Raw genomic sequence first — 12,712 nt, forward strand, 5'->3', positions numbered from 1 at the left:
TATATGACAGTAGTCTCTTTTTTCAGGAATAACTTAAAAATGCAACTTCTTTTTTTAAAAACGGTCCTTAGGCAATTGTCTTATCCTTATTGTGGAAAAGAGTGCATTGTGGAAGAGTTCCCTTGCAAGTCAGAGTACTTTTGGTAACAAAGACTTTACACCCACAGGACCTTACTTTTTGGCCTCCTCCAAAAGACAACTGGTCAAAGGCCCTGGCCTCTGGGGAATTTGAGATCCAATAGGAAAAGTAAAGGGTTAACCATCTGGTTTCCTGCAACATGGTTAATTTGTCACCAAATTTAGAGACTCCAGGGTTTGGAAGTATTCCAACGGAAGTTGTTTGATTTTCTTACTTGTTAAGCTTCACTGACCAAAAGGAAGCTCAGTCCCCCAGAACTAAATAAAAGGCCCTGTGTTCCACTAGCCCTGATCACTCACCTTTCTACTGGACATTCCACCATGAGACTCCATTCCCTTCTTTCTGTGCTCTTCCTCTTTGTGACTATAATACCAAAAGGTAAGATGGTGAAGAACTGTAGGTTTCTTAGGAGATAGTGAGTAACTGTGGGTTTCTTAGGAGGTCTACTGGGATGCTCAATGATACTGTGGCCATTTTAACTCAGACCCTAATGCTCAGCCTTAGGGAATCAGAAGTCCATCATGATCATCTCCCTTAGAACTGATGAGGCCCAAACTGCAAAACTGAAGATTTCCATCGACAGAAAATGAGATCCAAGAGCTCCATGCTTCTAAAGCGGGTCTCAAATAAAGATAGAGGTGGAGAAGCTGTGACATATGACTTAAGGCTTCACAAACAAATCAAGTAGCCTTTACCAGGCCCCAATCTCCAAAAAGGAGAGTGCAAATGGCAGCTCTTGGTTCAAACTTGGCTAGTGAATGGAAGTGATGTAGATTCTGTTGGTGAGGAATATTTGAGAAGGGTAGAGGGTCTTAGGTCCTGAAGACAGAACTCCACAAGAAAGGACTGCATTAAGTTATAAAAAAGCAACAGGGAGCAGGGGAATTTGGAAAAAGCAGAAACGGTGGAATAAAGCATCAGTGGCAAAATTTTAAGCATAGGAAAAAATATGAAGAAAGTATTTTAAGAATATGAGTTATATTTTTAGGACCCATGATTCAGAAGTTTGAATATGAAAACGTAGAAGCAAAGGAAAAGGGGAATGTGGTTATCTTCAGGCTGGTTTAACCAGATCCTCATAAGAACTGATAATTCCTCTCCCCACTGTTATGACATGACATTCGCATCTCTCGAAATAATGTCTGTGGTCATTAAACACAGATGAGGTCTGGATAACTCTCTCACCTTGTTGGTTCACCTCTAAGACTCTTTTAAGTATAATCCACAATACTCACTTGTTTGATCTTTGCCTACTCTGTGGCTATCTTGGGGTCTACCTGACATAGAGTTGTCTCCAACTGAAGGAGTTCACATAATTCTCATTTGCTGCTCAGGTTTGTCACAAGAAGACACAGCTGCAGGGACACACGCTTGCAGTGACATCTAATGGAAGATCACACAATGATCATGCCTTAAAATTAGAAGGCAATTTAATGGTGAATTCTTTAATTTTACAGAAAAGAACCCACGTCTACATAAAGAACGTGATCTTGCTGGTCACACTGGCAGTGGCAACACTGAAGCTAGAACCGTCTTTACTCTGGGTCAGGGTTGGTTCCAGCAATCTATAGGTGTGGATATGCCCATAAAATGTAACCCTAGTTTCTCTCAGAGTTTTTACCTCAAAATCTCCTAACTAAATATTGAGGAATCTAAGGAGATCCCTATATTTCCTCTTTTGGAAGATACAATGTCTGTGGAACATTTTATTTCACTTACCTCCATATTCTTTCCTTCACTGTTTGAGCTAAGCATGTCAAATGGGCTAAATGTTCTGCCATTATTATTGGCCTGTTAATGCTAGTCTTTAGATTCTCCTGGTCTATGTTCCTTAACATCAGATGAACTGCTCTCAATTCTGAAAGCATTTGCCATAAGAGAATTATGGCTGCACAGCTGATGAGTGACTAGGATTTGCTCATGCTTGCCCTCCACCATCTGAGCTAAGTTCAGCTCAACGTAAATCACTGTCTCCTCCCCAAAGTCAGAGCCCGTCTTACTAGCTGGATCTTTTTTTAAAAAGGTTAACAAGGGACAGATCTCCTTGACGTAGACTTTAGCCAAAACCCACCATTCTAGTGGGAAAGGGGACAACAATAGTTCAGGCGTATGAGGGAAGCACACTGAGAAAAAGGCTATCCTGGGGCGAAGGCCAGAAATGATTTATGGTAAAATGGGATTCTAGGGAATCTAAGCCGAACATTTAGAGAAGTTAATACGACAATGACAAGACTGGATACTCACAAATACAATAGTGCATCCAAAAGTAAGATAGTAGTAGATACTAGATAGTCTAAAACAAACTGAAGCCAAGAGGTTTTAGAAGGAATAGAAGAGAGAGAATGTGTTGTGGGGTCAGAGAGTACCTTACTGCATTCAATGGTAACAAATACTTACTGAGCACTCTTCTTATTCACACGCTGGGTCATTCCCACCACACCCAGGATACGGCAGGGTACAAAGGAAAGTGTCTTCCCACTAGAGGAGACAGACATTAGTCAAATGATTACGCAAATGAATATATAATTATAAATTTTAATAAGCATGATGGAGAGGAACAGAGTACTACGAGTGCCCCTAACATGTGGTCATTGTCTTGTTTGCAATGTTGGCGACTTCCTTGAGGCATGCCTTTTGAGCCCAAAATAGAAAGATAAGTGTTAGTTGATGAATCGCTTGCGAGATGCAGTGAGCACCGCTGGCAAAGGAGGATGCCAGTGCAATGTCATTGATGGAGAAGAAAGCACAGTGTGCCAAGGAACTGCAAGAAGGCTGCCACGCCAGTTGGGTCCAAACTAGCACTCGTTCGTACTAGAAAATGTGCCAGGCGTCTCATGGAATTATGTGAAAGTAGAAGGTGGCACCAAGGCTAAGTCTGTAGGGGGGTATTTTAAAGAACAAGGAGGGCAAGGCAATCAGACTTTATACTTGGGTAATAGAAATTACTTATCTAAATCACACAGGGGTTCTCGATTTATGCACACAAACTAGGCTCATGTATGGGTTCTCGGCAGCCCGCAAGCTTGACAGGTCCCCCTGACACCTCTTCCCTTTGTTTCACCATTTCTATGGTCCTGTTCTCAGGGTCTGGCTTTACTGGGTCCACCGCAGATGGAGTTTCAAATTTACAGTAGCTTCCTAATCCTGGGAGAATCTAATTCCTAATCTTGGGAGGATCATCTTTGGAGGTAAACACCTGGAACTAAGCCTGAGAGACCACCAGCAACTGTGTGAAACTAGAGAAAATGTATAAATAACAATCACAAGGAAGTAGGAGATCCAAATTCCTAAATTTTCCATCTTATAATTCCTGTGATCTAATGGTAAATAAGCCTGATCTAGCCCTCTGTGGATTCTCTAAGCCATGATCATGCTCGGACTGTGCTCTCTCTCTCTCTCTCTCTCTCTCTCTCTCGGTCAAATAAATAAATAAAATATTTTTTAAAAAATCAAATAAAAAAAGGTCCCTGTTTCCATGAAGGAAATTGCCCCAAAGAAACTACATAATCTAAACAAGAAAATGTTGGTTTATCAACCTACAGTCCAATGAATATTAAGTGATCACTACTTGAGCGTATATCTTCATAGGTCTCTCAGAAAGAGTCCATGACATTCTAGAAAAGAATACATATGTATTTTGCATATATGATATATATACATAAATTTATATATGTGTGTATATATACACACACATGCATATATCTGCTGCAGAGTAGGGGCATAAAGAGGTTAGAATGGCAAAATGCTTTCCTTTAAAAGACTTATTTATTTATTTGAGAGAGAGTGGGGGGAGGCGCTGAGGGAGAAGGGTAGAGAGAATCTCAAGTAGACTCCTTGATGAGCGTGGATCCTGACTCGGGGCTCAATCCCACGACCCATGAGGTCATGACCTGAGCCAAAATCACTAGTTCGACGCTCAACTGACTGAACCACCCAGGTGCCCCAGAATGGCATAACTCTTAAATTGATTGATTAGCCCCCTGAGAATTAAGACAATTATAGCGTGCTTCTTATACTGACTCTGGAGAATAACATAATATTTAAACAGACCACAACTGGACAGGAGCAGAATACAGCTTGAACTCTGTATTACCTATAGAAAAGAAAACCGCCAATCTATTTCTTAGCTGATAAAGTTCCAGGAAGAGTCCACCCCATCCCAACCCTGTTCCCCACCCTCCCCCACCACAAGAAACAGAACAGCTAATAACTCAATGAGTTCTTATGCTGAGAAAATCATGTCCTTTTTGCGGTTAGGTGTGTGTTCTCTTACTTGGTCTTTTATTTTAGTGTGATTCTAAGTAGTCCCCATTTCATGTATGGAAATGCGTGTTGTGGTGCCATATGAAGTTAAGCATCTACATCTTCCTTTCCCAACAGCAACGATTAAATACGCATCCCTTTACCCACTGCATCTAATACAACCATTATAACACATTACTATCATATAAATTCCGAAATCTATTAGATCATTCTCTCCAATTGTTCTGTGTATCTACTATTATGCCAGTGAGTGAAAATAAGTGTCAATTCTCTCCCTTCCTTATGAACCAGGTAATTTGATATTACCTTCTTGACTTGCTGTAGGGCCTGGGCACGAACATACGCCCCAGTCATTGTTAGAAGGGAGATTATAACTCTTGGGCTTCCTGTTCAGATAACAGCTCCTTAAATCAAACTTCATATTCAGGAGAGAGCACATCACTGGAAGGATGAATTGCTCTGATCCTTTTGATTCAAGCAAGAGGCATCTGCCAAGAAGAGAGAATGGTGCTACCCTAGACCACGGACCGTGTCAGGAAGTTGAACTTTCCAGTACAATGCATGACAAGACTACCCTGTTGCTTCTCACTTTCATTAGGACACCTGAAAATGTCCCCATATGTTACTCTGAGCACCTGGATGAGATTATCGGGGACTAACGTCTATTAATGAACATGAGCAGAGTGTGTCTTTTATGTAACGTCCACCGGGATCCACGGGGTAAAGAAGGAACCCTCATTACACCTGAAAGGCTACTGGAAGAACCCGAAGACTATAGGAAGCTCCTCCCTTGGGGCACACCCTTAGTTACGTGCTTTTCAGTGGCCAAATGAGTTAGGAAAACAGATACACTTAAGGAAAAATACTTTTCGGCTTTTGAGAGAAATTCTTTTCATGTATCTTACAGATAAGTGGCATTGGACTACACAGCAAATTTGTTTGCCTAGTCCTGCAAAGGGGAAAATAGGAAAGGTGCACTCTACAGGATTGGCAAACTCTCTATAAAAGGTGCTAGACACGTTCCATAGGACAAGGATGCTGTAAGCATGGATGGGGTGATCAGCACAGATCGGGAGATGGAAGGATGGATACTTCCTTTGAAATCGTGCTTTTTAGTGAAGGTCCTGGCATTTGGTGCAGGACAGTTCACTAGGTGGGAGATCCAATAACCTCCTTCTTTACCCACTAAATACCAAGGATGCCTCCCCAGTTCTGGTGGCGACAAATCGATCCAACATTTCCAAAATGCACTGCCCCAGATGAGGACAACTCTCTCGAAGCTTCTAGAAATCAGCCTGCCCACTCCAAGATGTGTATAGTCCTGCACTCTTAGCCCTCCTCCCCACAAAAAGCACCCCTTTTGCTGACACACCTGATCTTTTCCAATGAGAAATACCATCTCTTCTATCCCAAGGCCACCCTTCTATAAATTTATTGCTCTGTGTGCATGACTGATAATTTGATGGTCATTTAATCTGCTGATGACTTAATGATGTCAAATCTCTTTCTGTGCAGCAAGGACTGGCGTTATTCCGGGGCAGAAACAGTGTGTTCTTTTGAAAGGGGTGTGCAAAGACGGAGGATGCGCCACCATAGACGATACCATTGGTGAATGCAATGATGAGAAAAAGTGTTGTAGAAAGTGGTGGATACTTTTTCCCTATGCAACACCAGTTCCCAAAGCAAAGTCTCCTTAGTGGGAACAAACTAGAAGGTCTTCCAACTCCAGAACACACGGATAAGTTTTGCAGAGCCCTATTTAACCCACCTTGTTTGTCTCCCTTGACTGGAAATAAATGTCCTAAATCCACATGTACTTATCCCCGGGGAATTTCTTCTTGATGCACACAAAAGCCTCTTAGGAGCTACAAGACAGAACTACGCAAGAGAGGAATCTCACACCCTCAAGGTATTTATAGAACCTTTCTTAAAAATGATAAAGATAGAAACTTGAAATAGGCAAAAAAGTAAGGATATGAAATAGCAGTAGGTTATGTTTGATCATCTTAAGTGGATTATCAACCTTCCACACCACCTGATTCTGGACAAATACCATCGCATGACCAATGGAGACTTCCGGGAGCGATGGGGATGAAGGTATCCTAACCACGTGGTCTTGCGGACACTGCCCCTGGGAACTAGGCACATTGCACCAGTCTCGGCAACACTGGCCAGAGGCTGGCCTCCCCTCCTCGTCAGACAGCCCCGGGGGACAGAACAGGACAGCTGCTCCCCGCAACTAGGCTCTCTGCTCAGGGGAGCTGGATTGCTGAGGAGCTGAGAATCCAGCATGCCCTGGGAGTCCTTTCCAGACTCACCATCGGATAATTCCACCTGCTGGCTGGGAATAATTCCCACCACAATCATAGTAATTCTGGATAATTTCTACTTTATGGCTAAGCAAATTCAAGGGCGAGAGGCCAGGAATGTTACATGACATGAGTTCCACAAAGATGGAAACAATTACCCCACAAACAAAATGCAAGGCTTTCTTTTCTTTTCCTTTCTTTTTAAGGATTTTATCTATTTTATTTATTTGAGAGAGGCTGTGTGAGTGGAAGGGAGAGCGAGAGAGAATCCGAAGAAGACTCCACACTGAGCTCAGAGCCTGATGTGGGGCTCCATCCCACAACTGTGAGATCATGACCTGAGCTGAAGCCAAGAGTAGGAAGCTTAACCGATTAATCAACTGAGCCACCCATGCGCCCCAAGGCTTTTCGTTTCTTGACCAGATAAATGTCTTGCACACAAAAGCTCCCTTCCTCCCCATCTGTGTGGCCAGAATACCACCTCACGGTCTCCTAACACCCTGTGCTGATGACGGCAGGGTCTTAAATCAGTCACATTTAAGTTAAAACCGTAGTTCCCTTGCTTACCAGTCACCTGACTCTGAACTATTTATTTAACCTTCATTTGCCTTAAAATTCTTCTTCGATAAATGAGTGAGATAAACAGTTTAACTTCTGGGCTTGTTGTAAGGATTAAATGAGATCAAGCACACAAAGCACTGGAGCAGGCACAGTGAGACCCAAGGGAGGTCGGCCAACAGTCCTGTCCCTTCTCTCTTGTCACTGAAACCGCAGAGGGGAAAGAAATCATTGTACTTAGACAGTCTTGTTATGAGGCACAGGTTACCAGTTTAAAATAACGCCACAAAATATAATTAAGATTGAAAGAATATGTGGGGAAACAACTATTTCTTTGATCTTTCAGAAGAAACCAGGGCAACATCTGTGAAAGTTAGAGTCTGTATTATAATTACCATTACCTTCTGATAGTCAAAACTTTATCTGTTTAATAAATCCACCTGATTACTCCTAGGAAAACCAAAATTAAATCAGACCGTTAGAAAAAAATTAAAAGAAAGTTTCATCATGATTGATAATAGAGCTGACATTTCAGTAGCATGAGATAATCCTTTCTCGTGACATAATAGATTAAAATAAGTAACAATATCAAGGGGAGGGAGTGACAAAGGAAGCTAGAGTTTCATTTTATTAATGGTGTGCTGCATGGCTAGCATCTCTGAGAAATGATTTCTCCCAGAGCCTCGGCACTTCTCTGTTCTTCCTGAACTTGAGATCCCATAAAGATTTCAAAGGTTTCCTTTAGCTTCTGTATTCTGATTTAAAATGCTGCTAGGCACATACTCACCAATGCACAGAGTCACTCCTGGTTTCAAACCAAGAGTGTGTATACGTGGAAACACGTACAAAATGCAACTTGAAATCACCAGCCGTAGAAAAATGGAAGAAGCCATAGTGGAAGCCAGTATATTGTGTCAATAATGTATTGACTGGAACATTAATGATACTTCCGAGTGTCTCCTCCCTTTCAGTTCAGAAGGACTGACATGAATAGCCTAGGCCCTTTGTCTAGGTTAGACCAAGTTGGGGCATCATTTGAAATGTCTGATTGCCTGAGTGAAGAGTAACATAGCATCACAACCGGATCCCACTTACAGGCCTACACAAGCAAAGGAGGATGCAATCTCCACTAGTTATTTCAGAGATAAGATATTAAATATTTTATTATAATTCAAATATGTTTTCTGGAAGAGGTAATAATAGTGAACAGTTATCCTTCGCTAATATCCTCACATATTTTCAGCTAGTGGTTAGTTACTGCATTATTTCAGAACTGAGTGCTGGAAACAGTATTAAAGAATATCGGTTAAATATTCAAGAATATCAGTGATTTGGAATCAGGAGGCCTTGACTCTAGATTCCAGGGCAACAATATCCAATAGAACTTTCGCTGATGATGGGAACTCTCTATTTCTGCACTGTCCACTGGCCACACGTGGTTACGGAGCATTTGAAACATGGCCAGTGACGGAATGACTTTTTATTTTAGTTAATCTTAACGTAAATAGCCACATGTGCTTAGTGACTCGTGTCGCAGGGCAGAGCTTTTGAGCACTGAGCCGGTGCAGTGACACACTGATGAAGGACCTGGGCTCTGGACCAGAACGAAGTCCACCTGCACTCAAATCTCAACTCCATTCCCACTAGTTGACCCTTTTGTGCTTCAGTATCCTATTGTGGAAAAATGAGGACTGACGGTAGCATTTTCTTCATTGTTATGAGGATCACATGCACTTGCATGTAAAAAGTTCCAAGACAAGTTTTTGCATTTATCCTGAGGGCAATGCTCACTCATCCTGGGTTCTCTGGGGGGTGGCGAGGAAGGAGAAGGGGAGGGGCATTTGAGACCCTGGGTAAGCGGCTCCAGCTCCTTCCTAGTTTCATCCTAGAAGTCGCCTTCCAGTCCCTGAAACGGTTACATTAGTTTTCTTACGAGTTCAAAGAGCTCTATCTGGAAGGTACTGAGACTCACAACTTAGGGCATGGTTTTCTGCAACGACAGTTACACCGGATAAGTATGTTCCCACACACCGAGGAAAAAGTTTTAGAATTAAAAGAATCACAAGCCAAAATTTGTCAGCTCCCCTGTGAATCATCTGGAGACATTTTAGCCCTAAGCTGCCTGTATGACTGATAACCTTTCGGAACTTTTAGGAGCTTCCTTGAAACAAGAAAGGAAACAAGAAAGGAATGCACAAGGGAAAAGGGTCATGTGTTGGCTGAAAGGACACAATCTCATGTGGGAGCAAACTGGAAAATCTCTGGCTGAAATGAGCTCCTCTTCTCGGCCTGGTATTCTCCACAGAGAATAAAACACTATACACTGGAAACTCAGTTGGTGTTGACATGATTCCTGCTCTAAAATCTGAGTAGCCTTGGAGCATAAGAGGACCTTTAAATCGTCCTTCTTTCACTGTGAATTAGTTTTATGATACTGTTTTCTTCCCAGCCCGACCTACGATCAAGCCCCTCAGAAGACAGAAATTTGGGGGGAACCAAAGAAGACACTCATGCGTATCTCAGTGCTGGTGCTTGGGGGAGTGAGACTGGTCATCTGAGCTAAAGGGAGAAAGGTGAGTTTGGAAAAGCTTAATCACACTTGCAGCCCGTGAGAAAAGGATGCTTTGGTCAAGCCAACTAGAGGCTGAGAGTGAAGTACAACCTTGGGGAAATATTAGAATATTTGGCAATAAAAACGCAATTGAGTTGCCTTTTCTTACCACTTCTTACTTTTCACCTGATAAAATCCCATACATCCCTGCAGGGAGAGTGCAATTGTCAGACCTCTGCTCGGCCTTCCCCTGATGCGCTCCAAATCCTTCTCGAAAGCCAAATCACTCTCCCTCCTTTATGTTTCTATACACACTGCACATACCTCCACCGAGGTATTCACCAACTTCAATTTGGCTCAGCAGTTTCTCAATTTATGGAGTCCTTAATGTCTCATTATTATTTTCACAGCACCCTGGACCAAAAGAAATACCTAATGGTTTTGTTACTAAGTAATTAGGTCCAAATTACTTAATAAGTATCTATGTTCTGACAACATAGTAACCATTTGAAAAAAATAACGCACACCAGTTGAAAGGAAAAGCAATATTTAAATATAACTTTTAAATAAGCAACCTACTGGGACGCCTGGGTGGCTCAGTCGGTTAAATGACTGACTCTCGGTTTAGGCTCAGGTCCTTGAGATGAAGTCCTGCGTCAGGCTCTGCGCTCAGTGCTCAGAGCCTGCCTGGAGTTTCTTTCTCTCCCTCTGCCCCTCCCCACCGCATGCCTGTGCACACTCGATCGCTCTCTCAAATAAAAAAGTAAATCTTAAAAAAAAAAAAAGCAACCTACTGACTAAATGTATCTGTGTGGCTATGGGGCACTGAACAGCTTCTCAAATCTTGGATACAGATTCGACTCTACCACCCTCATTTCCTTCTCCACATTGGTTTTCCATGTGGCTCTTAATTTTATCACAGCACCCAGTGCAAACCCACTTGAACGAGGTCTCATGTCACTGAAAGCAATGTCAGTAGGGTCTGATGTTCACACTGCAAAGTACTTTGAGCTGGTCACTCTTGGCGGGGTCCAACAAATATTCAGCTTCTGACTTCCCCTTGAATTTTTAAAATATTTCATGGTAGCCCTGGAATTGGCTGGGGAGCGCAGGGACATCTTGTCACAGGGTTTGTGGACCACCTCCTCAGGTGTTTTTTAAATGTTTACCCTTTGCTCCAGATGATGAGCATCTTGAGGACAAGGATTGTGTCTTATCTGCAGCTTGTATATGCAGCTTGCCACACTGTGAGTTATTAAAAATTGCTGAATCGGGCGCCTGGGTGGCTCAGATGGTTAAGCGTCTGCCTTTGGCTCGGGTCATGATCCCAGGCTCCTGGGATCGAGTCCCGCATCGGGCTCCCTGCTCCTTGGGAGCCTGCTTCTCCCTCTGCTTCTCTCTCTCTCTCTCTCCCCCTCTGTCTCTCATGAATAAATAAATAAAATCTTTAAAAATAAATAAATAAAAATTGCTGAATCAATGGATGATATGAGATGAGCGGACACCGGCCATGATTTTCGGGTTTACTGCTACAATAGATGACGCGTGAGAACTTACCTACTGCATTTCATTGATGAACCAGAGCAGGTTGTCATTACCTGGGGGCAGAACAAGAAGGCTGAAAACTGACACATTAGGAATGTGGCTCAAGCCAGCAGAGGGACTTTCTCAGTGCCTGGCCACAGAGGCAACGCTGAGCCCTGGAGATGGGATCTTACATTTACTGCCTGCCGGGCTTGGCCTGGACAACAAGAGTACTTTCTCCGACCCTGTAAGAATTGTGCACTCAGTGGCAGAAGAGACTTCACCAGCAACACCAAACGTTCTGCATAGAGTGATGCTGTCCCCTGAATGCTGAGTGGGACATGGCTGGGATCCCTCAGCCCAGGGGCCCAGCCTGACCCTCACCCACCAGTTTCTTGCTAGATGCTGGGAGGGTTCTGGAAAACTATCTTCATGGTTTATCGCTTTTAGTCTATTGTTCAACACCAGTTAATGTTTTATTATTTTTTTAAAGATTTATTATGATTTTTTTAGGCGAGAGTGCGAGTGGGGGGAGGGTCAGAGGGAGAAGGAGAGAATCTCCAGCAGACTCCCCTTCAGTGTGGAGCCCAACAAGGGGCTCGATCCCAGGACCCTGAAACCATGACCTGAGCTGAAACCAAGAGTCGGACGCTCAACCAATTGAGCCACTCAGGTGCCCCAAACAAGTTAATGTTTTGAACACCATTTCCTAAGGTATTTTCTGAGAAACATTACTGTTCTAGGAGATGTTAATAAATATGCCATGATACATAGGTTATGGCTATACACATTTGAGAGCCCCATGACACCAAAATCCAGCTCTTGGGAGCATCACAACAAAAATCAGTCTATTACAAAGAAAAAGTCAAACTCTCACTCTTTGCAGATGACATGATACTTTCTGTGGAAAACCCAAAAGACTGCATCTCAAAATTGCTAGAACCCATACAGGTATTAAGCAACATAGCAGGCTATAAAATCAAGGCACAGAAATCAGTTACATTGCTATACACTAAGAATGCGATAGAATAAAGAGAAATTAAGAAATCAATCCCATTTACAATGGCACCAAAAACCAGAAGATACCTAGGAATAAACCTAACCAAAGAGGTAAAGGATCTGTACTCTAAAAACTACAGAACAAGAACTTATCAAACTCAACACCCAAAGAACAAATAATCCAATCAAGAAATGGGCAGAAGACATGAACAGACATTTTTCCAAAGAAGACATCCAAATGGCCAACAGGCACATGAAAAAGTGCCCAACATTGCTCGGCATCAGGGAAATCCAAATCAAAACCTCCATGAGATACCACCTCACACCAATCAGAATGGCTAAAATTAACAAGTCAGGGAACGACAGATG

General features: G+C 42.6%; 1 protein-coding gene across 1 annotated transcript; it reads left to right on the forward strand.

The window, feature by feature from the left end:
- The first annotated feature begins 459 nt into the window (after positions 1–459).
- On the forward strand, positions 460–6,099 carry LOC112834516 (beta-defensin 130B-like). The gene is made up of 2 exons (XM_025885950.1): positions 460–517; positions 5,918–6,099. Exons 1-2 carry the CDS (start codon positions 460–462, stop codon positions 6,097–6,099), a joined length of 240 nt encoding a protein of 79 aa, XP_025741735.1.
- The last annotated feature ends 6,613 nt before the right edge of the window (positions 6,100–12,712 follow it).

This window comes from Callorhinus ursinus, unplaced genomic scaffold (assembly GCF_003265705.2).
Source record: "Callorhinus ursinus isolate GAN/ISIS: 27379988/994484 unplaced genomic scaffold, GSC_fseal_2.0 scaffold17, whole genome shotgun sequence".
NCBI lineage: Eukaryota > Metazoa > Chordata > Mammalia > Carnivora > Otariidae > Callorhinus > Callorhinus ursinus.

Bases quoted from the DNA above. Each gene is read 5' to 3' on its own strand.
- LOC112834516 (XM_025885950.1), top strand. From the start codon at position 460: ATGAGACTCCATTCCCTTCTTTCTGTGCTCTTCCTCTTTGTGACTATA. The intron at 518-5,917 runs GTAAGATGGTGA...CTTTCTGTGCAG, and splicing joins TGTGACTATAATACCAAAAG to CAAGGACTGGCGTTATTCCG.